Source organism: Pan paniscus, chromosome 8, assembly GCF_029289425.2.
Source record: "Pan paniscus chromosome 8, NHGRI_mPanPan1-v2.0_pri, whole genome shotgun sequence".
Lineage (NCBI taxonomy): Eukaryota > Metazoa > Chordata > Mammalia > Primates > Hominidae > Pan > Pan paniscus.
In genome coordinates, this window is record NC_073257.2 from 80,351,289 (window position 1) to 80,376,230 (window position 24,942).

Below are 24,942 nucleotides of genomic sequence, written 5' to 3' on the forward strand. Positions count from 1 at the left end.
AGCTCACTGCAACATTTGCCTCCTAGGTTCAAGCAATTCTCATACCTCAGCCACACCAGTAGCTGGGATTATAGGTGTGCACCGCCACACCCAGCTAATTTTTGTATTTTTAGTAGAGACAGAGTTTTGCTGTGTTGGCCAGGCTGGTCCCGAATTCCTGGCCTCAGGTGATCCACCTACCTCAGCCTCCCAAAGTGCTGGGATTACAGGCGTGAGCCACCATGCCTGGCCTCTTTTTTTTTTTTCTATCATTCTTGTATTGTTACAGTAGAGATATATTTTTCAAGACAGGTTTTCCTCAAGTGTGAAGATGGAAAAATCCAGTAGAGACAGGAAGCTGGTGATGCAGGCATGTATCAGAATGCAGTTCAGAATGGCTTTGCCAAAATAATGCTATAGGAAGTTTTCCATATTGAAAGGAACACTAATAGTAGCTCTGAAAATTATATTCCATCTACATTCCATTTCCTACAGAATTCTCCTGGGGCTGCATGCTCAGGTGGAAAATCAGGATTCACTAAGGCCGTGTGGGATTTTAGGAGAGACACTGACATTTCCTTTAGTGCTCCATGGTGAGAAACTGGATCTGGAACATACCTGGTTCATTTGGATTTCATGGTATAAATCTAACGTCTGAATCTTAAAAAGTGGCTTCCTCAATTGTACTGATGGACATGTTCTTCCTTGCCATATGGAAATTGAAACACGTTTGTCATTTTGACAGGAGTACAAAATTTCAAGCTTTGAGCAGAGGCTGATGAATGAAATAGAGTTTCGCTTGGAACGTACTCCTGTTGATGAATCAGATGATGAAATTCAACATGATGAGATCCCCACGGGCAAGTGTATTGCTCCCATCTTTGACAAGAGACTCAAGCACTTCCGGGTCACAGAAGGCTCTCCAGTCACATTCACCTGCAAAATTGTTGGGATACCTGTTCCAAAGGTAGGGAAGATGACAAGCCAGTTGGCCACCTCACAGCATGAAACTATAGACAGTGCCTTCAAGAAGGTCTTTAAAAAATATACGCAATGTTTTTTCTTCTTTTTTGTATTTGTTATTGATATAGTTGTACATGTTTTAGGGTATATGCAATATTTTGATACATGTATACAATGTGTAATGATCAAATCAGGATAACTGAGATATCCATCACTCAAACATTTATCTTTTTTGTGTATTGGGAACATTACAGTTTTTCTCTTCTAGCTATTTTGAAATATACAACAAGTTATTATTAACTATAATTTTTCCACTGTACTATCAAGTACTGGAACTTATTTCTTCTATCTAACTGTATGTTTTTACCCATTAACCAACCTCTCTTCATTCCCTTCTCCCATCTATCCTTCCCAGCCTGTGGTAACCACCATTCCACTCACCACCTCCATGAGATCATTTCCTTTAGCTCCCACATGTCAGTCAGAACATGCAATACATGCCTTTCCGTGCCCAGCTTACTTCACTTAACATAACGACTTCCAGTTCCATCCATGTTGCTGCAAATGATGGGATTTCATTCATTCTTTTTATAGCAGAATAATATTCAATTGTGTGTAGATATCCCATTTTCTTTATGTATTCATTAATTGATGGACACATAGGTTGATTCTGTAACTTGGCTATTGTAAATAGTGCTGCAGTAAATACAGGAGTGCAGATATCTCTTCAACATACTGATTTCCTTTCTTTTGGATATATATCCAGCAGTGGGATTGCTGGATCATATGGTAGTTCTATTTTTGGTTTTTGGAGAAAAGAATCTCCATACTGTTTTCCATAACAGCTGCACTACCTTACATTTCCACCAACAGTGTATGAGGGTTCCCCTTTCTCCGCATCCTCACCAGCATTTATTTTTTTGTCTTTTTGGTAATAGCCATTCTAACTCTGGTGAGATTATATTTCTTGGGGTTTGATTTGCATTTTCCTATTGATTAGTAATGTTGAACATTTTTTCATATACCTGTTGGCCATTTGTATGTGTTTTGAGAAATGTCTATTCAGGTCTTTTTTGTGTGTGTGTGAGACAAAGTCTCACTCTGTCGCCCATGCTGGAGTGTGGTGGCACAGTCTTGGCTCACTGCAACCTCTGCCTCCCAGGTTCAAGCAATTCTCGTGCCTCAGCCTCCTGAGTAACTGGGATTACAGGTGCCTGCCACCACACCTGGCTAATTTTTGTATTTTTAGTAGAGATGGGGTTTCACCATGTTAGCCAAGCTGCTCTCAAACTCCTGACCTCAGGTGATCCACCCTGGAGGCCTCAGCCTCCCAAAGTACTGGGATTACAGGTGTGAGCCACCACGCCCAGCCTATTCAGGTCTTTTGCCCATTTTTAACAGTCTTTGTTTTTGTTTTTGTTTTTTGCTATTGAGTTTTTTGGGTTCCTTATATATTCTGGTTAGTAATCCCTTGTCAGATGGATACTTTGCAAATATTTTCTCCCATTCTGTAGGTTGTCTCTTCACTTTGTTAATTGTTTCCTTTGCTGAGCAGAAGCTTTTTACTTGCTGTAATCCGATTTGTCTATTTTTGCCTTTGTTGCCTGTGCTTTTAAGGTCTTACCCAAAAAAAATTTGGCTAGACCAATATCCTATAGTGTTTCCCCATTGTTTTCTTCTAGTAGTTTCATAGTTTCAGGCCTGGCACTTAAGTCTTTAATGTATTTAGACTGGATTTTTTTATCTGGTGAAAGGTGAAGATCTAGTTTCATTCTTCTCCATATGGGTTTTCAGTTTTCCTAGCACCATTTGTTGAAGAGACTGTCCTTTCTCTCAATGTATGTTCTTGGCGCCTTTGTCAAAAATGAGTTGGCTATAAATACATGGATTTATTTCTGGGTTCTCTATTCTGTTCCATTGGTCTATGTGTCTATTTTTTTGCGAGTACCATGGTGTTTTGGATATGATAGCTTTAAGGTATAATTTGCAATCAGGTAGCATAATGCCTGCAGCTTTGATCTTTTTGCTCAGGATTGTTTTGGCTATTTGTGGTCTTTTGTGATTCCATATGAATTTTAGAATTGTTTTTTCTATTTCTTTTTTTTTTTTCTTTTTTGAGACAGGGTCTTGCTCTATTGCCCAGGCTGGAGTGCAGTGGTGAGATCTCTGCTCACTGCTACCTCCACCTCCTGGGTTCAAGCGATTCTCCTGCCTCAGACTCCTGAGTAGCTGGGATGACAGCTGTGTGCCACTATGCCTGGCTAATTTTTGTACCTTTAATAAAGATGGGATTTTGCTGTGTTGGCCAGGCTGGTCTTGAACTCCTGGCCTCAAGTGATCTGCCCACCTCAGCCTCCCAAAGTGCTGGGAATACAGGCATGAGCCACCACGCCCAGCCTGTTTTTTCTATTTCTGCAAAGGATGTCATTGTTATTTTGATAGGGATTACATTGAATCTGTATATCACGTTGAGCAGTATAGACATTTTAACAATGTTAATTCTTCCAATTTGTGAACGTGGGATATCTTTCCATTTGTGTGTGTGTGCCCTCTTCTATTTCTTTCAGTGTTTTATAGTTTTCCTTGTAGAGATCTTTCACTTCTTTGGTTAAATTTATTCCTAGGCATTTTACTTATTTATTTTTGTAGGTATTGTAAATAGTATTGCTTTCTTGATTTCTTTTTCAGAGTGATTGCTGTTAGTGTATAGATGCTACGGATTTTTGTAAGTTGATTTTGTATCCTGCAACTTTACTAAATTTGTTTACCCTAAGAGGTTTTTGATAGAGCCTACATTTTTCTAAAATATAAGATCATGTCATCTGCAAGCAAGGATAATTTGACTTCTTCCTTTCCAATTTGGGTGCCTTTATTTCTTTCTCTTGCTTAATTACTCTGGCCAGGACTTTTAGGGCTACGTCGGATAAAAGTGGTAAAAGTGGGCCTCTTTGTCTTGTTCCTGATCTTAGTGTAAAGGCTTTCAATTTTTCCCTGTTCAGTACGATATTAGCTGTGGGTTTGTCATATATGGACTTCATTGTGTTGTGTTCCTTCTACACTCAATTTGTTGAGGGTTTTTTATTATAAAGAGGTGCCGAATTTAATTGAGTGCTTTTTCAGTGTCTATTGAAATGATCATATGGTTTTTGTCTTTGATTCTGTTGATGGGATGTGTCATGTGTATTGACTTGCCTGTGTTGAATCATCCTTGCAGAGCTGAGATGAATCACACTTGATCATGATAAATAATCTTTTCGATGTGTTGTTGAATTTAGTTTGGTAGTATTTTGTTGAGGATTTTTGCACCTATGTTTATCAGGAATATTTACCTGTAGTTCTGTTGTTGTTGTTGTTGTTGTTGTTGTTGGGTCTTTGACTGGTTTGAGTATCAGGATAATGCTGGTCTTGTAGAATGAGTTTGGAAGTATTATCTCCTCTTTAATTTTTTGAAATAGTTTGAGTAGAATTGATATTAGTTCTTCTTTAAATGTTTGGTAGAATTCAACAGTGAATCCATTAGGCCCTGGGCTTTTCTTGGATGGGAGACTTTTTCGTTACTGCTTCAATCTCATCACTCATTATTGGTCTGGTCTGCTTAGGTTTTCTATTTCTTTGTAGTTTAGTCTTGGTAGGTTGTATGTGTCCAGGAATTTGCCAATTTCTTCCAGGTTTTCCAATTTGCTGGCATATAGTTGTTCATAATAGTCTCTAGTGATCCTTTGTGTTTCTGTGGTTATCAGTTGTATTGTTTCCTTTTTCATCTCTTATTTTATTTGGGTCTTCTCTCTTCTCTCTTTCTTTCTTAGTCTAGCTAAATGTTTGTCAATTTTGTTTATCTTTTTAAAACACCAACTTTTCATCTCTTGTATTTTTGGTCTTTTGCATTTTTTTAGTCTCAATTTCATTGATTTCTGCTCTGTATTTATTATTTCTTTCCATCTACTAATTTTGAATTTGGTTTGTTCTTGCTTTGTTCTTTGAGATGCCTCTTTAGCTAATTTATTTGGAGTCTTTCTGGGTTTTTTTTTAATGTAGGTATTTATTGCTATAAACTTCCCTCTTAGTAAGAAAGTCTTATCAGACTCTAGTGAAGTGTCTACGGAGGGAATGAAAACCCATACCAGAAAATTAGCAAAGCCCAGATAATTTCACTTAAAAAAAAAACCCATCAGGAATGAGATCATTAAATAGTCACGCTAAAAAGAAATCAGACTTATGGGTAAGTTCAAATTTTAATAAAAGTTTAAAATAAATGTCTTAGTCATGATACTATATTTTGGGCTATTGATTTTCATAGCCATCAAACTCACCAAATTGATATTTTTCTGTCTGCTTAATATCTATTTAATATCCACAGGGTACCTGTTCTTGTACAAAGTGAACTGTATTAGGTTGGTAAATGCTGAAAATGTCATATCGTTATCACTGGATGCTGAAAAATCACATCAGTCAGCAGATTTTTTGGCAGTCAGCTGAGAGAAGGATTTACACCCAGCATGTTTGTGGCAGAGGATCTCTCTGCTCTACTTTCATAAACATTAGCATAGTGTTATCATGTATGGTTAGGTAACCAGGAAAAGTAGAGGAGGACAGCTGCAACCAGCACTTTATCTCCTCTGTCTTTGAGAGATCTCCTTCACACATTCAAAACTTAACAGGAAATATATAGATAGATGTGTATGTGCACACACACACACACATACACACATAGATATTTACATTTTGGCTAGATGAGAAATTTAGCAAGTTAATCCTAGCCTCATTCCATTTAGTGTAACAAACCATACTAACCTTTCAAGCAAGGTGACTTGTTCTAAGTGCTGAGATCTGCAACTGCAGGAAACTTGAGCTTGTAAATAAGGTAATGAGAAAATATCCACTCTCCTGGTTTTCATTATTTTGCTTCTGAAGACATGTCCAGTCCTTAGGGTGGCTTTTAAAACTATGTGTGAAGTACAAGAAAAATAGTCAAAAGCTTCATCTTAGTCCTAAATTATATTGGATTCTTGACTTAAATAATATAATATTTAATATTAAATAGTATTATACAGGTACAAGTGGAGGGGCATATTATACAGCCATTTTTAATATGTTTTATAACTTTTTCTCAAGTGCTTCATAAAGTATGGTCACTTAAAAGATGGCAGTTGGCCCTTTCCTCACCCCAGACCCTAGTTCATTAACCTCTAAAGATAAACAAAACAGTGTACATCTTGATAATTTTTCATTTCAGGTTTACTGGTTCAAAGATGGGAAGCAGATTTCTAAGAGAAATGAGCACTGCAAAATGAGGCGAGAAGGAGATGGGACATGCTCCCTGCACATTGAATCCACTACCAGTGATGACGATGGCAACTACACCATCATGGCAGCCAACCCCCAGGTGGAGACGCAGGGTTCTGCGCTGTGCTGCACTCTGAGGAAGGAGCGGTTGATGTCATTGTGAATGAGACCTTGAGAAGTGCGAGTTACTAAGGATTGCTGAGGAAAATGAATGAGAAGCATTGTGACTTTGTGTAACTAGGGCACAGCATCACAACTTAAAGGACTAGTTAGCCACTGACGTGTCACTCAATCCTTCAGCCTTTGTCAAGGGACCTTAGTACTATTTTTTCACTATGTATACCTTGCAGACTTCTTGAACTAGATCTTGTGTTTCTCAACACATTGATTCTCTTGATGAGTCAATAAATCATTATATCAATCATTCTATCAAGAATGATCTGTCATTTTTGTTCTTTAGCGAATAGGCAAATTACTTTGCAAAGATTTGTGAATATCCCTCAAACTCATAATGTCCACATTTTGGGATTGTTTTGTTTTTCAAACTTGGAAAGCCATAATCATCCACTTTCCTTTTCTGAATGAAGCCAAATCTTAAAATTCCCCTAAAAGATGTGGCAGAATAAACATCTTCAATTACTATTTGAATAGGAAGTACAGAACTATAACATCCATTCCTACTGAAATGTTAGTTTTGAAGAATCTCTGTTGAGGAATGTATGAAAATATTTGGCCATGCTTTCTAAATTTTGACTGAAAATAAAGTTAAGTACATAAGAATTCAAATTTCTTTTTACCTTTGTGCTGTTCATATCTCAGTTTAAAAATGAAAGTCGTTACCATACTCTTAAAAATCTCTCCCCCTGGAATATTAACAATGATTTAAGAAATCATATTTTATTGTTTTTATTTCTCTCCCCCAAAGAAAAACATAATAGCCAAAATTTCACGATGTTCTGGTCCAGAAAATCTTATGTAAATTGAAAAAATGTGAGATTGTTCTTGTTTTAATCTTGCTCTTTTTCTGTTTGTCAGGGGAGAATCAGCTGTTCTGGCCACTTGATGGTACAAAGTTTGCCCATTCGCAGTCGGCTAACCTCTGCTGGTCAGTCTCACAGGTAAAGACAGTAAGAATTCCCCCTCTCTAGGCCCTTCCCAAGCACCTGCCCACTATCGTGAGCACCAAAGTACTGGATCCACAAATTCTTAATTAAAGGTAGTCCTTCACTTGCAGCACTAGCATCACCTGGGCATTGGTTGGAAATGCAGAATCCCAGGCCCCACTCTGGATCTACTGACTCAGAATCTGCATTTTAACAGAATTCCCAGATGACTCACAAGCATAGTAAAGTTTAACAAGCACTAGTCTCTGGGGTTTTTTTTTAAGTTTGATTTTTATTTTTTAGAGACAGGGTCTCACTTTGTTGCCCAGGCTGGAGTGCAGTCGTGTGATCATAGCTCACTGCAACCTCAAATTCATGGGCTCAAGCCATCTTCCCACCTCAGCCTCCCAAGTAGCTGAGACTACAGACACATGCCACCATGCTGGCTCAATTTTTCTGTGTGTGTGTGTAGAGACAGGTGTCTCACTATGTTGCCCAGGTTTGTCTCACACTCCTGGCCTCAAGCAATCCTCCTGCCTTGGCCTCCCAAAGTGCTAGGATTACAGGCATGAGCCATCACTCCCAACCTGGCATGCTTTTAATGGTTCAAAATTTGTAACCATCAGTAGCACCTGCACACATAATATGTAAATCAGACCCATTGAAGTAAGTTACCATCTTTTGTTTCATAAAACAGAAACCTTTAATGATTGAATGTATATTGATGGAATGTTTTTGTTGTTGTCTCCAATACAACAACTGGTTTTCTTCCTCTCTGATTTTACTAACCACTAAGAAGAAAGAGCCTGGCTTTCCACCTGAATCTTACGGTGCCACGAAGTCTTAGCAAAGCATTCCATAGCTGCTGACACAGATGAATTAAATGTGACTTACCAAAGGAACAAAAATAGTGACCCATGTTTCAGATACAGTATTTCACTACCGTTGCAACTATACCTTCTTCTTCTTCTTTTTTTTTTTTTTTTTTTTTGAGATGGGGGTCTCACTCTGTCACCCAGGCTGGAATGCAGTGGTGCAATCTCAGTTCACTGCAACCTCCAACTTCCAGGCTCAAGTGATCTTCCCACCTCAGCCTTCCAAGTAATTGGGACCACAGGTGTGCACCACCATGCCCGGCTAATTTTTGTATTTTTTTGTAAAGACGGGGTTTCACCATGTTGCCCAGGCTGGTTTCAAACTCCTGAGCTCAAGCAATCAACCTGCTTCAGCCTCCCAAAGTGCTAGGATTACAGGCTTGAGCCACCACACCTGGCCCCCTCTCCCTTTGCCTCCTCCTCCCCCTTCTCCTCCTCCTCCTTTTTAAAGAACAGCTGTTACCGTTGGTCAGTCTTATCCAGTTTAAGTTCATAGTCATCTTTAATGGTCTGCCATAATTTATAGCCAGGTTAAATTTTATTACTCAAAGACACAGGGATTGCAGCTGCCTTACTCTGGGTAATAAACAGGACTTCTCTTTTGGCTCTCGTTTGAGGTTCAGATTGAATACTGATCTATTTGTTTATTTTGATGGCTTTTGAATAACTGGTCGAACTCATAGCAATGGGAGCTGAGCCCACTTAACCCAGAATGACAGAAAGAAGCTAAGCCTGTTTATTTGATTGCAGATCTCGCAAGACAATCCCACAGTGTATGAGATACTTACCACTTTGTGTTTTACATCAGCTCCACACCATTATTTATTGTTTATAGTCCAGCCTCCCCTTTCCCCCTTCAAAAAAAAATCTGTTCTCTAGGTCTGTAGCCATGCCTAAATGCCTATTATCATAAGTTTGTAAATTTATTTCTATGTTTAATATCTGAACATGCTTGTTGTTATAGGGGAAGATCCCGAGTGCAAGAAAGAGACAAAGAGCCCCTACAGGAACGCTTTTTCCGACCACATTTCCTGCAGGCTCCTGGGGATATGGTAGCTCATGAGGGGCGCCTCTGTCGGCTGGACTGTAAGGTAGACTCCAGCACCCATGCTTAGTTCCAGATCTGTTCATATTTTGTATTTGTTTGCATTCATTTTTATTTGTATTTGTTTTGTGGGTTTTTTTTTCAGGAAAGATGAGATGGGGAAGGGAGACAGATCACTTTTTTTTATCATAAGGCTTGTTTGGAGTATTTAATGTCAGATGAAATTATTTTATGAAATTTTTGAATCTTTATATATTAATAAAAATTACATTGGTATTATATCAAGTTAATTGCATTTTTAGAAGACAACCAAAGAGGTGATACACAGTAGTTCCGCCTTATCTGAGGGGCCCGCGTTCCAAGCCCCGCAGTGAATGCCTGAAACTTTAGGTAGTACTGAGCCCTATATATACTATTTTTTAAAGTTGATAACCAAGACAGCTACTAAGTATCTAATGGGCAGGTAGCATAGAAAGTGTGAACGTGATGGGCAAATGGGTGATTCATACCCATGGGTAGGATGGAGTAAGACGGCATGAGATTTCATCATGTACTCAGAACGAAACACAACTGAAAACTTAGAAACTTTATTTCTGAAATTTTTCATTTAATATTGTCAGACTGTGGTTGACCTCGGGTAACTGAAACTTTAGATAAAAGGAGGACTACTATAATTCAGACATTTGCATCTAAGCCTTTTAAGAATTCTAGAATGCTATGGAAGATTTAGATACAAGTCTTTTCATATGGTGTCTGGAAAGCCTTTATTACTATAAAGCCATATGGTGTGATTTTCACATCCTTGAAGTGAATTGTTGAATGTGTTGCCTTTGAAAATTTATAGACATGAAAATATGGCTCCAAGGTAGTGTATGAGAACAGAAGCTGGTTTCTCATACTAATCAACCTCCATTACCTTTAGCTATTCTGCATTCTCATTTTTTGACCGGGCTCTAGTTGAGCAGCTTGGATATCTCTCAGAATGAAGAGAAGCTTACGTCACCCTTTCTGCCCATAGATGCAGAATGCTATGGAAGACTTAGATGCAAATTAGTCAAAACTTGAGGTTAAGCATTCATAAAGGGTCCACTTCTATCTGTGGTTCTTCTTCTCTCTGTGGCTGCCTAAATAATATTCGGATTGATTGCTACATCCCCCTCCCTAAACTCTGAAAGATTCCCATGACTGGGTCCCATCCGCAGAGATTCTCACTTATGGTAAATGGGCACCAGGATTTTTAAACACCTCCCACATGATTGTAATACACAGCAAGATTCAAGAACTCTGGTTTAATATCTGGCCTTTCATCATCCTCAGCAAACTAACACAGGAACAGAAAACCAAACACCACATGTTCTCACTCATAAGTGGGAGTTGAACACTGAGAACACATGGACACAGAGAGAGGAGCATACCATGCCCTGTTCGGGGGGTGGGAGGGGTGAGGGGAGGGAACTTAGAGGACAGGTCAATAGGTGCAGCAAACCACCGTGGTACACATATACCTATGTAACAAACCTGCATGTTCTGCACATGTATCCTGTGTTTTTCTTGTTTTCGTTTTTTTTTTTAGAAAAAAAATCTGGCTTTTCTCTTGGCTATTAGGTATGTAAGCAGTATATCATCTCTGAAATTGATGCTGCAGGCCTATTATATCTATCTATTTCACTTTTTAATTCTTATTTATTCTAATCTAGAGTATAATCAAATAGGTTAACCATTACCTTAACTGTGACCAAAGTACCATACAGTTCAAATTCATGCAGCTGTTTATTCAGACCCTTCTTTTCTCTCGATGCCCCTACAGAGAGGTTTCTCATCACTCCATGTTTTCTCTCACTATCTGTTTGGTGCCAAGCAAGGATAAAGAATTCAGCCATCAAATAAATGTGCCTGTCATCAGTCATTTGCCTCCGCTGTCCTGTTGTTTATTAGGTGAGTGGTTTACCGCCCCCGGAGCTGACATGGCTACTCAATGGCCAACCTGTGCTACCAGATGCCTCCCACAAGATGCTGGTCAGGGAGACCGGAGTCCACTCTCTGCTCATTGACCCGCTCACTCAGCGCGACGCAGGGACCTATAAGTGCATCGCTACCAACAAAACCGGGCAGAATTCTTTTAGTCTGGAGCTCTCTGTAGTAGGTAAGGTTTGCTGCTGGGACCCCTAAACACAACTTCCTCCAAAGTCATTACCCAAAGAGGCAGCGCCTCTGCCAGAATTCCTTCATCCTTTGCCCTACTAACTCCAATCTCAATTTCCCCTTCACTGTGGTAGGGGTGGTATTTCCCACATCACTTTCAAAAACATGCCAGTAATCTAAAATCATAATATGACACCATGTGCATAATACCCATTAAATAAATGAGAGCCATTGTAATCATCAGTCAATCAATCAATCAATTAGCTGTCACTAAATTCCAGTTATTTGCCCTGCAGTCCATCATTCCTGGAACATACCAGGCTCTTTGTCCTCTGTCTAAGCTTTCATGCCTTTGCACCAATGATCCCTCTACCTGAATGTCCTTTTCTGCCTGGCACCTCCTACTCATTCTGTAAGACCTAACTGAAATGTCACCACCAGGTACAGTGGATCCACCAGGCACAAATACCCCTTCCCAGCCTAACAACCGTAAAGTGTTTCCATAGCACTCAGAAAAGGAGAGATTCATAGAGCAGGTAGGGCCTTCTGTGTAAATGTTAATTATTTGCCTCCCTGAAGAGATGCTGAGCTCCTGAGGTCAGAGACTGTGGCTCGTCTTGCACATCTCCAGTGCCTCTGTCTCTCTTCTGCGTATCTCAGTGCCTGGAACATGGAAGGTGCCCAAGAAATATTGAATCAATATCTAAACAAGTGAAACTTTATATTCTTAGATGATGTGAACGAAACACTGTAATGCCTATACATAAGGACAACAAGACATTGTCATCTGGGAGGTGCCAGCCCTGAAGTAAATTTCAGAATGCAGGAATTCTGGTGCTGGGCTTCCTCCTGCTCTCAGTGTGGCCCTTTAAGAAAATCAGGGTGCGGGGCGCGGTGGCTCACACCTGTAATCCCAACATTTTGGGAGGCTGAAGCGGGTGGATCACCTGAGGTTAGGTGTTCAAGACCAGCCTGGCCAACATAGCAAAACCCCATCTCTACTACAAATACAAAAATTAGCCAGGTGTGGTGGCGCACACCTATAATCCCAGCTACTAGGGAGGCTGAGGCAGGAGAATCGCTTGAACCCAGGAGGTGGAGGTTGCAGTCAGCCAAGATTGCACCACTGCACTCCAGCCTGGGTGACAGAGCAAGACTCCATCTCAAAAAAAAAAAAAAGAAGAAGAAATTCAGGGTGGCTTCAGCATGCTAATCCTCTCTCTAGGCTAGTGGCAGTTTCCCCTGTATATCTTTTTCCTTCCCTCACTTTTAATTTCTTCTCACCAATAAAATAGGAACTCATTCTGCAAGAATACATTGATTTCAGGCTTTTACCTTTATTCCACTATTTTGCTAAAAAATATTGACTTTGGAACCCTAAGACATGAGGTACCTTTACCTAAATTTGTCCTGGCCAAATCTCTAAAAGCCTCCTTGGGAAGCACAGTCTTGTGTGTGTGTGTTTTAGATAGTGTTATTCTGTGGGTGTCAGATTTTTGTGGAAAAACTATTATGTCTTCTACAAAATAAAACTCCTCCCCCAAAAATCTGTTTCAGTAAATAGAATATATGGTTCTCAAAATCTACTGTTGAGATATAAAAGAAATTCCTTTAATTCCACCATTCCTGGCATTTGCATCCCGTGCGTACGACCCAGATCCTCAAGTATTGCCTCTCGTGGAATGTGCAGAGATGGTTGCCCCATTTCCTTTTGTTTTTTAAACCATTTATGAAGCTTTTATCAAGGCAGCGATCCTCACTGGAAGACATGAGGAGTGTTCTGACCAGGAGGTAAGGTTCGTGCATGCCCACTCTGCTGAATTCCAGAACTGTGGTGACTGTGAGGCATGAACCTCAAAGTACTTACTATTCAAATAAGAATGACCCTTCTCCACCAGGCACAGTGGCTTATGCCTGTAATCCCAGCACTTTGGAAGGCCAAGGCGGGTGGGTCACCTGAGGCCAGGAGTTCGAGATCAGCCTGGCCAACATGACGAAACCCCATCTCTCCTAAAATGACAAAAATTAGCCAGGCTTGGCGGTGCACGCCTGTAGTCTCAGCTACTCGGGAGACTGAGGCAGGAGAATCACCTGAACCTGGCAGGGGAGGGGTGCAGGCAGAGGTTGCAGTGAGCTGAGATCTTGCCACTGCACTCCAGCCTGGGTGACAGAGCAAGACTCTGTCTCAAAAAAAAAAAAAAAAGAAAGAAAGAAAAAGAATGACCCTTCTCTTGCTCAGCCAAAGAGGTGAAGAAAGCACCTGTGATCCTGGAGAAACTACAGAACTGCGGTGTTCCCGAAGGCCACCCCGTGAGACTGGAGTGCCGCGTGATAGGCATGCCCCCACCTGTGTTCTACTGGAAGAAAGACAATGAGACCATCCCTTGCACCAGAGAGAGGATCAGGTACAGCAGCCACCACATCCAGAGGGACTCCCACTCTCAGTGGGGCTTGTTGTGCCACCCAAATAAGTCTGCTGCTATTTGAGTCTGGCTTATTTCATTTAGAATAATGCATTTGCGTTTCATTGATATTATTGTGTGTATTAAGAATGTATTCCTGGCCAGGCGCAGTGGCTCATGCCTGTAATCCCAGCACTTTGGGAGGCCAAGGCGGGTGGATCACGAGGTCAGGAGATCGAGACCATCCTGGCTAACACAGTGAAACCCCGTCTTTACTAAAAAATACAAAAAATTAGCCAGGCGTGGTAGTGGGCGCCTGTAGTCCCAGCTACTCGGGAGGCTGAGGCAGGAGAATGGCGTGAACCTGGGAGGCGGAACTTGCGGTGAGCTGAGATTGCGCCACTGGACTCCAGCCTGGGTGACAGAGTGAGACTCCGTCTCAAAAAAAAGAAAAAAAAAGTACAAGGAATTTATGGAAGATTTTGCAAATTTTTTGTCCCATGTCTTCAATTATATCAGGACCCAGAAAAGCTCTTTGAAGTAAAAAAGCTAAAACAAAATGAAACATCAAGGCAGTTATACTCCTTTTCCATCCATCACTAAATGGTTGTTTTTAAAGTAAGCTTAAGGATCCAGTTTCTTAAACTGGGTACGTTGCTTAATCTTCCCTAACCAACTTAGGGAAATGGCAATTTCTTTGCCATTTTGGTTTTATACCACAAGGGGACAAGGAAGTAAAGGTAGCTTCTGTACAAAACTTTCTACTGAGAATTATTTCACCACAGTAAACGGAAATTGCCCCAGAGAATGCTGTAGCTGTTGGGTTTTAAAGAATTTTGTCATCTAAAATATGTGTGTGTATTGTGTGTGTTGGGATTGTGGGGGTGTGGGGGTGTGCATTTTTCTACAGTAAAACTTAAGCAAGAACAGAGAATAGTCTTGGGTTAATGCTCCAATCTAACAATGCAATATGTTAAACTAGATTAAACTATATACTCTAAATAAACTGAGGGTCTACAATTTTAAATATGGTTTTATTGGGCAAAAACAAAATCAATGTCTGGAAAGTTCATTCCCAGTTGAGGCTGACTGCTGGGACCGGGTGATTGCTCAGTCCTGGACTCTGAGGACTAGCTCGGTTTAGTCACCACTTCCTGGGGAAGGCAGTGGCAGGGGAGGGAGGAGGAGTGACTGAGATGCTGCCGTGGGGAAAGCCTAAGACTCAGAGACCGCTGCCCACTCACTGCCCATTCATCTTCCCCCTGCCTTTAGTGACAAGATGCCTGTCATTTTAATGTAAGCATAGGACATTCTGGCTGGGCACAGTGGCTCATGCCTGTAATCCCAACATTTTGGGAGGCCAAGGCAGGAGGATTGCTTGAGACCAGGAGTTCAAGACTAGCCTGGGCAACATAGCAAGACCCCATCTCTAAAAAAAAAAAATTAATTGTCTAGGCATGGTGGCACACACCTGTAGTCCCAGCTACTCAGGAGGCTGAGGAGGGAGGATTGCTTGAACTCAGGATTTGAAGGCTGCAGTGAGCCATGATCATGCCATTGTACTCCATCCTGGGGACAAGCAAAACCCAGTCTCAAAAGAAAAAAAGAATAGGATATTTTGATACTTTAAACTCATAGTGATTAGCTTCTGAAAACCACACACCTAGGAACATCTGAATGGTCCTAAAACGCGCACGCACACACACACACATACACAGAGAGAGAGAGAGAGATACAGTTGCTCCTCAACTTACGATGGACTTACCTGGATGTAACCCCATCATAAATTGAGGAGAATATGGAATGCAAGCATCCTAAGTCAGGAACTGCCTGTATATCACTGTGATTATAACTGTGTCGTAAGTGTTGTAAGTATTTACGGTTTTCATGTCCCTGCCTTCTCTCACCTATATACCTCTGCTCAGGACATTCCTTCTTTGGGAACTCTCTTCACCTTCTTCTCTACCTCCACACTGCAGCCCACTTCCCTAATGTCTGTTATCCCTTAATACTCACCTCAAACATCATCTTTCTAAGGAAGAGCAGCGCCCCTGCTTCCTCCCCAGCTTGGTCCAGGACTGAGTTGATGTTCTTCTACCAGCAACTGTTGCCTGTAGTCACAATTGTTAGTACTAATGGTTTCATTCTCTCTCCCATGACTAGACTGTGAGCATCTTGAGGGAAGAGACCACGTCTTCTTTGTTTTCGTATGTCCTGACTCTTCACAACACCCAATGCCTTTCACCTAGTAGCATATTATGTAAGATGAAGGAATTACAAACAAATGCATGAATTTCCACGGCTATTGCCTCACCTCACTCAGCTACAGCAATAGCACCCTAATGTGTCTCTCTGCGGCCAGGCTCAAGCCCTATTCAATACCACTCCTCACCACTGTGAGGATGATCTTTTAAGAATGCAAACTGACCGGGCGCAGTGGCTTACGCCTGTAATCCCAGCACTTTGGGAGGCCAAGGCAGGTGGATCACCTTTGGTCAGGAGTTGGAGACCAGCCTGGCCAACGTGGCAAAACCCTGTCTCTACTAAAAATACAAAAATTAGCCAGGCATGTTGGCATGTGCCTGTAATCCCAGCTACTTGGGAGGCTGAGGCAGGAGAATCACTTGAACCTGGGAGGCGGAGGTTGCACTGAGCTGAGATCACACCACTGCACTCCAGCCTGGGCCACAGAGTGAGACTCTGTCTCAAAAAAAAAAAAAAAAAAAAAGAGAATACAAACTGATTATATCAACTCCTGCTTAAAATATATCATTAGTTTCCCATAATCTGAGAGGAAGGGTCCCGTCCCTTTACCATAGTGCACGTGACCCTCTCCCCTGCCTTCTTCCTAGTCCCCCCACTTGCCAGTACCCCGTGTGCACTCCAACCCCAGCTGTAAGGAATATGCCATGCTCCCTCCCACACCACCACGCCTTTGTGCAGGCTGTTCCACCACCTGGAACAGCTACATCCCACCATCCCTGTGAGTTTCCACTCGACCTTTGAGACTGAGCTGGAGCACAACTTCTGGGAAGTTTTCCCACCCTTGAATTGGCTACATTATATTTCAGTGCTTGAGAAATAGATTTTTAAAGTAATCTCGTCTTAGTCGTCTCAGGTCTTTATACAGTGTTACATTTTTCTGTGAGCCTAACCTCACATATGCTGGTGCTTCTGAACATCCAGTATCTTCATGCCTCCTTCTTGATGCCTGCAGCTTCCCAGAATAACCTTTTCCCCTCTGTCTTCCCCAGGCATCTTTCCCACGACATTACTCTAGCATTTGTTGCATTCTATTTCTCTTTATTTCTACTTATTTATCTTTTATTTATTTATTTTCCATTAAACTTAGGGATCCTTCTAGAGAAGGAATTTCTTTGGCCAGGTGTGGTGGCTCACACTCGTAATCCCAGCACTTTGGGAGGCCGAGGCGGGTGGATCACCTGAGGTCAGGAGTTCGAGACCAGCCTAGCTAACACAGTGAAACCCTATTTCCACCAAAAAAAAAAAAAAAAAAAAAAATTAGGCAGGCATGGTGGCAGGCATCTGTAATCCCAGCTACTTGGAAAGCTGAGGCACAAGAGTCTCTCAAACCTGGGAGGGGGAGGGTGCAGTGAGCCGAGATCACACCACTGCATTCCAGCCTGGGCAACAGAGCAAGACTCTGTCTCAAAAAAAAGAGAAGGAATTTTTGTCCTGTTCATCTTTACACCCTCAGCACCCAAGGCAGTAGCACCTAGCATTTTCCCCAACATAGTATTCAATAAGTGTTTACTAAAGAAATATATCAAAGAATGAATGGATTAATTAATTAACTAATCAGAAGGTGAAGGTAGCCAATGTGTTAGTGTAGTGAAATTGTGGTGGATATTTTATTACTTTATTCTTGTTATACTTGTTATTGATTGATTTATTCTTGTTTATTCTTATTACTTTATAAATTCTTAGACATAATAACTTTCAATGAAAGGTAAACACTTATTCATCCTTTGAGCTCAGGAAGCCGTTGCTGTTGCCCCTGCTGTGCAAATGAGCTGTGGCAGCCCCAGAGGAGAGCTTGGAAGTATGAGTGATAAGAGGGCCAGGCCAACAAGGGGTGTAGGGAACATGTGGCCCTATGGTTTTTGATCCATGGCTGCATATTGCAATCACTGGGGAGTTTCCAAAAATCCTAATGCTTGGATCCCAGCCTTTGATTCTGATATAATTACCTGGGATGTGGCCTGGGATTCCAATATGCAGTCAAAGTGAAAAACTATGGATGTGGAGAAAAACAGAAGGAAACAGCAGGCTGGTTTCCTCCTAAACCTCATGAAGCTGGAAGATGCATGAGCCCAGCTGGTTACATTAGGAAATGCTGTCTATGCTGCCAGTTCATCCACCCCCTGGCTCTATTTTGTCTTGCTTTCCCTGTTCATCCCAGAGCGTCCTAACAAAGTTATCGATGAAATGTCCAACCTTGTTTGGAAAAGAGATCTTTCTGAACTTTGGTTATGAAAAGTGGGGGTTCTGCTGGTGGGAAGCGCAACTTCAGTGGACTTGCAGCAGTGGGGAGGGCAACAGCAGGTCTCAGCCCCAGCTGCCCCCTCCTCCTAGCATGATTAAGCTCACTGCTGCTCTTCTGTGACGTCTTCCACCTTCAAATTTGTCTTGATGTCTGCCTTCAGCTGAGTTCCCGCTTCCTCCTGGAACCCTAAATTTGACAAAGGCATTTCTGCCCCCCGATAAAATATAGGTATATTCTCTCTTTTTCTCCAGTATGCACCAGGACACAACAGGGTATGCCTGCCTTCTCATTCAGCCAGCCAAGAAATCAGACGCTGGATGGTACACATTGTCAGCCAAGAATGAAGCTGGCATCGTGTCGTGCACTGCCAGGCTGGATATATACGGTAAGTGTAATGCTGTTAGTTGAACATCTGTATGCAACTGACAGCTTAAAATTTTTTTTTTAAAAAGATAAATGGGTCAGGCAAGGTGGCTGACCCAGATGGAAGTCACCGTGGTTCAAACACCTCTGGCATAGGTAGCAGCATTTAATAACAAATAAAATTTCTTTCGTGATATGTAAATTAGGCTCCTCTGAAACAATGTTACTGGGTCTTATACTTAAAGTTTAGCATTTTCAAAGAAAACAAAAAATAGGTGGGTGTGACTGTGTAAAATATAAAGCATGGGGGCTGGACACAGTGACTCAGGCCTGTAATCCCAGCACTTTGGGAGGCCGAGGCAGGCAGATCACCTGAGGTCAGGAGTTCAAGACCAGCCTGGTCAACGTGATGAAACTCCACCTCTACTAAAAATACAAAAATTAGCCAGGCATGGTGGCACACACCTGTAATCCCAGCTACTCGGGCAGCTGAGGCAGAAGAATTGCTTGAACCCAGAAGGCAGAGGTTGCAGTGACCCGAGATTGCACCACTGCACTCCAGCCTGGGCAACAGAACAAGACTCTGCCTCAAAATAAATAAATAAATAAATATAGATGGAATATGTTTCCATAAATGAATCGGGTAGACTATACTATATTTTAGTGCTTAAGAGATAGATTTAAAAAGTCATCTCATCCTGGTTACCTCAGGGCGTTTGTACACTTTTACATTTTACTATGGGCTTCACCTTCTTCCAAAACAGGGCCTCTAATACCAGGAATTACAGCTAGTCCAGAGTTTGCAAGTGCTTGTGCCTCTGAACAGCCAATGTTTTCTTGCCATCTCCTTGCTGCCGTGGGCCACCCACTGGAACTTCCCACTGCCTGTGATGCCCCGGCAGAATTTTTGAAACTCCTTTCATTTATTCATTTAACAAATGTGTGTTGCTCCAATCCCCCAGACTTCTCTAATAATAGAGAGCTGTCCTAATAATAATAATAATAATAATATCAAGTGACATTTGTAGAATGACACATAGGCTCCCCTCTCTCGTCCAAAGGCGGGATTCAAAGTGATACCTTTAAATCTCCCAGACCCATGAGATTATTATAATTGTAGTTACCTTCATTTAACGCTGAAAATTACATGAGAGTAACAACATTGTACAGGCTGTCCCACCACCTGGAACAGCCCGCCCCACCCTCCCTGTGAGTTTCCACTCAATCTTTTAGACTGAGCTAGAGCACGTCTTCTGGAAAGCTCCCCCACACTTAAATTGGCTGTGCTATATATTTAGCGGAAGACTCGGAGAGGTTAATGACTACAGCTAGGAAGCAAATCTAGGCCTTTGCATTGTTTCTTTGAACCACATTTCCAATTTTCAAAAGGATCTAAGAAATAAATTTTTATTTATGTATTTGTGTGCTCAATCCTACACTTTTTGACATTAACTGGTATTTTTAGAGACATATTTCTTAACCCAAAAGAGTGTTTTTTTTAATCCTTTTTGAAAAAACATAATTGACTAGAAAATCTCACATTCAAAACTGGCTTAACCTAATTAGCCAAAATAATAAATAAGACTAGCTCTGTCTATTACCTGATAGATCTCTCTGCTATTTATGGTTGCATAGCAGGTATTCCCTTTATTTAGTACCAAAAAGGAGGGGCTTCAGCCTGCCATTTTCTCTAGGTCTAGTTTTTGGAGAAAATATATAATTTTCTGGTTATTTTCCCTTATCCTAGGACTTGAGAAGAGATTAAACTGTGAAGGAAGCAGACACTAATGTACTTTTCCCTGGAGAAATCGGGGGAGAAAGAGGCCAGTAGTGATATGTTCCTTAATCAAGGCTCAGTCCTTAACCATTTCCCAGTCTTCACCAAGTCAGAAGGCAGTAGGTCTCCAACTGAGAAACTCCCCACCAATAAGCCCTGAACCAGATGACTCTTGTGCCAATCCTGCCCTCCAGTGGCTGAGTTTCCAGGTCACTTTGCCCTGGCTCTCCTCTCCCTTTCGTTCCTGTCCTGCTTCCATAGCACCAACAATAGGCAGTGCTGTTTCCTCAGTTGGGACCTAGGATGGAGGACACGTGGAAGACTTGGGCTGGAATCGATTCCCTTCCCCGCCACCACACTTCCTGCCTTTCTGAGGAATAGGGACACGTAGGGCTCCCCTCTCTTCTCTCACTTCCTAATCCTAGGAAATGCAGTAGTCCAGTTAAGATGTCAGAGAGAGCCGGGAAGGGCTAAGAGATGGAGGGGCTGGGAGGAGAGACTGCGCAAGAGCAGGCCTTACTGAGTGTCTGCTCTTTAGTGAAACCGCTCTAGGTTTGGTCCTCCAAATTTTGATTTTTCTGAATTCACTCAGAGGTATGTAGACTGGAAAACTGAATCAAGATGATGAAATCAACAAAGGACCAATTTCTAAATCAGAATGCTAGAAAGGGGCACAGCTTTCCAGGACCCAGAGCACGAGAGTTCCCCACCTAGGGAACGCCCTTCTGCACATCAAGGTCCCCAGAAACCTAATCAGAAGATTGCCCGGTAATTTCTGAATCAGGAACCACAGCAGAGACTGTGAAGTTTGGACAGATAGCTCGCTCAGGCCATGTTCAAACCTTAAAGTCATATCTGCTAAAAACAGCAGCACTTGGTGAACATAGAAACTCTAATAAATTATCTTTTGTCCCTGAACCATGGTTGATTGTACCTAAATTATTTTTCAGTCTTCTTGCTGTAACAATAGAACCTGATTAGGGAGGTGGGTAGGTAGGTAATGACTGATTAGGGTGATTAGGGTGTGAGGTAGGCACTGCTCAGAGGGGCAAACCCATTGTTTGGCTTTCATTTCTGCAGCTTTCTTGTCTGTATCTTTTGAGGTACCCTCTTTGAGAGCCTACAACCCTCTGTACACTGCCCCTAACAGGTCTTCATGGTAGGACGCTGGAAGGGGATAAGCTTGAGAAATCACCCTAGTCACCCACTCTTCCATCTTATAGAATTCTTTTCTTTTTTTTTGTTTTTTGTTTTTTTGAGATGGAGTCTCGCTCTGTCGCCCAGGTGAGGTGGCATGCCTTGGTGTGATCTTGGCTCACTGCAACCTCTGCCTCCTGGGTTCAAGTGATTCTCGTGCCTCAGCGTCCTGAGTAGCTGGGATTACAGGTGTATGCCACCATGCTCAGCTAATTTTTGTATTTAGTAGAAACTGGGTTTCACCATGTTGGCCAGCCTGGTCTTGAACTCCTGAGCTCAAGCAATGTGCCCGTTTCAGCCTTCCAAAGTGCTGGGATTACAGGCATAAGCCACCGTGCCTGGCCGCATCTTAGAGGAATTCTAATCTCTCACTTGTAGGATTCTAATCTCTTACTGAATTAGAATCACAGATTTTGGAATTAGGGGCTTAAGATATCACCAGCACAGTTTCCTTATTCCTGGCAGGGAAGGCTTTATTGTTCTCTTCTACAAACGAGGCAATTCAGACCCAGGTATAGTTATATGCTTTACCAAGAATGCTCAGGGAGCATCGGGGTGAGGACAGAATGCACCTCTGCAGCGTACATGCTGGACTGCATGCCTTTGATCGTAACACATTATTTGGTCCATTTTCCAGCTCAGTGGCACCATCAGATCCCACCGCCCATGTCTGTCCGGCCCAGTGGCAGTCGCTACGGATCTCTCACCAGTAAAGGACTTGACATATTTTCTGCCTTTTCCTCCATGGAAAGCACGATGGTGTATTCATGCTCTTCTCGGAGTGTAGTGGAGAGTGATGAACTTTAAGAATGTCTAGGTGCCTGCTGTGTAAGAGAGCGGACTGTGGAGGGGGAATGAGAACAAGCCAGACTTGGTGGTTTCCAAGCAACCGAAGTTGAGTAAGTTCCCACGCTGCTGGACCTGTGGCAAGGAGTGCTTTGAATAAGTCAGCTAGGGATTCTTGCAGTCTCAGCTGAGGGAGAAAGGTAGGGCTGTGCCTTCTAAAGATTCCAACAGAGATGTGAGAAGATAATACAGATGAACCAAAGATGTCACACAGTTGCCATCCACTGCTTTGGGAAAAAACTAGCATGCTCCCCTGCTCCCTGTTGTGTTAGGGATGTTTAGACCATACTAGGAGCAATTAGGAGCCATATGCCTGGGCTGAGAGGAGTTAGGCAGTAGTGACCTTAGGATATGACTAACTCACCAAACAATGCCAAGGAGAAAGGCGGACAGGTCACCATCACCTTTCATCGATTACATGTATAGCAGTAGTTTTGGTGAATTCACCAAATCAGCTTCCACTTAGCATTAGGAGGTCATGCCATACAACTCACGTATGCGGGCAAACACTTTTGATTTGCATATCCTGGGTGTACTGAGCCACATAATAAGGTGTCAAAATGTGCTTGAGATTCCAAAAACTTGCTGAAACACTTGATATTGCACAGTGCACTTATTTTGTAGCCAAAACATGGCCTTACCAGCTTGTCTGCACTATTTTCTTTTGGGTGGTGACTGTTTTTTTCTGACTTTGCATATCCCTAGACACTAGAACTAAAGGATTGGTAATAAACCAATCAGAAAGAAATCCTCTGTGGGGTCACTTTAAAAACTACTAGCTTCAACTACCACTTAAAAAATGTGCAAGAGTCATCATTTGCCCATAAAATACACCTCATGGGCTCCTACCCCTTTCCCCAAAAGTCTGAAAGTGTAGGAGGAAGGAAGAGATACAAACAAGGAGAGGAAATGATGGGAGAGTGTTGTTTTTGTCACTTGCCCCAGCAGAGCAGTGGTTTTGGAAGGAGAGGTCTTTAATAGCTTTGAAATGCTTTGAGATCATTGGTCAAATTGCATTTTCTATGTAGAGAATATTCTGCTAGGTGGAAAAGTTGGGAGAAAGGGGAATATGCATCTTTTTTCTAATCACCAATTCAAACCCTGCCTCTTAAGGAATTTTTAGACTTAAGTTCACTGTGATATCCCTAGTACCTAGAAGAGTACCTAGCACAAAGTAGACATTCAATAAATATTTGCTGGATGAATGAATCTTCTGTTATTATGTCTATTATAAGATAGCCTAATCTTATATTCTGCAGGAATATGCCACCCACACACCAGTCCAAACACTGCCCTGGGAATGCTCATCACAGCACAGTTTGCTCTAGACTGTGCAGGGAAATGAATTGCAGGTGTCTGTTATCAATTCCCTGTGCTGGAATCTCTGGTGCTGTCTGTGCCAAGCACACTCAGCTGGCATTGTATTTGTGTGAACAGACAGTAACTGCTTAGAAAGGCTTGAAACTGTCTTCACTTCAAGGCAAGGATTTCCAGCATAAAAATAAATTCATTCACTGGAGAAATCATTTGTATGTCTACTCTGTATGAGATGCTGTGCTAGATACTGCGGCAGATATAAAGATATGAATAAGTCACAGTCCCTACCCTCAGGGAGCTCACAACCTATTAGGGAAGGTAATATTTGAGGTGTGCAGAATGCTGTCTCTTGAAGCAAAATAGAAGTTTCTAGTGCTCTTCATTCTATTTTTTTATAACTTTAAAAATCTTTTCAATCTTTATTTCTTAATGAAACAAAATACCATAGGTTACATCCTCAAGCAATAACTATTTCAATTATTTAGCAGAATTATTAGATTCTGTTTTTTAATGTATTCAGTAACAGCAGTAAAATACAGGCATCCTTAATGGAATAGAATGCATTTCATATGGAATCCAGTGAAATATTGTTTCCATATTGACTTCTGAGATCTCTTATAAACAAAGAGCACTTTTTTCTTTCTTTCTTTCTTTCTTTTTTTTTAATGGAGTCTCACTGTCACCCAGGCTTCAGTGCAGTGCCACGATCTTGGCTCACTGCAAACTCCGCCTCCCAGGTTCCAGCGATTCTCCTGCCTCAGCCTCCCAAGTAGCTGGGATTACAGGCACACACCACCATGCCCGGCTAATTTTGTGTTTTTTGTAGAGACAGGGTTTCGCCGTGTTGGCCAGGCTGGTCTCGAACTCCTGACCTCAAGTGATCCACCCACCTCGGCCTCCCAAAGTGCTGGGATTACAGGCATAAACCACTGTGCCCAGCTTAAAGAGCACTTTCTAACTCCAGGACTGCTCCTAGATTGTACACCAGACCTCCCCATCACACCTACTTCTGTAAACCCTAGATAGTTCTCCCATGAAATGATGTTCTTCATCTCTGTGTTTTAGCTTTCTGAACAGAGAACTAAGATAAATATTACATTTGGCAACTAGGTGGCGTTGTCTCACCCCAAATATTAACAGGCC

The 24,942-nt window shown here is 41.8% G+C and overlaps 1 protein-coding gene across 2 annotated transcripts in view; it reads left to right on the forward strand.

Annotated features, from left to right (window-relative positions):
- The window catches only part of MYPN (myopalladin), a 105,216-nt gene extending 81,211 nt beyond the window's left edge, over positions 1-24,005 (forward strand). For both annotated transcript variants that reach the window (XM_057298911.1, XM_024930531.4), the window contains exons 12-19: positions 725-946; positions 6,176-6,325; positions 7,261-7,343; positions 9,168-9,294; positions 11,184-11,391; positions 13,630-13,795; positions 18,551-18,684; positions 22,274-24,005. In XM_057298911.1, the coding sequence (XP_057154894.1) occupies positions 725-946; positions 6,176-6,325; positions 7,261-7,343; positions 9,168-9,294; positions 11,184-11,391; positions 13,630-13,795; positions 18,551-18,684; positions 22,274-22,443 (1,260 nt within the window). In that variant the 3' untranslated portion in view covers positions 22,444-24,005. The remainder of the gene's footprint in view (positions 1-724; positions 947-6,175; positions 6,326-7,260; positions 7,344-9,167; positions 9,295-11,183; positions 11,392-13,629; positions 13,796-18,550; positions 18,685-22,273) is intronic.
- The last annotated feature ends 937 nt before the right edge of the window (positions 24,006-24,942 follow it).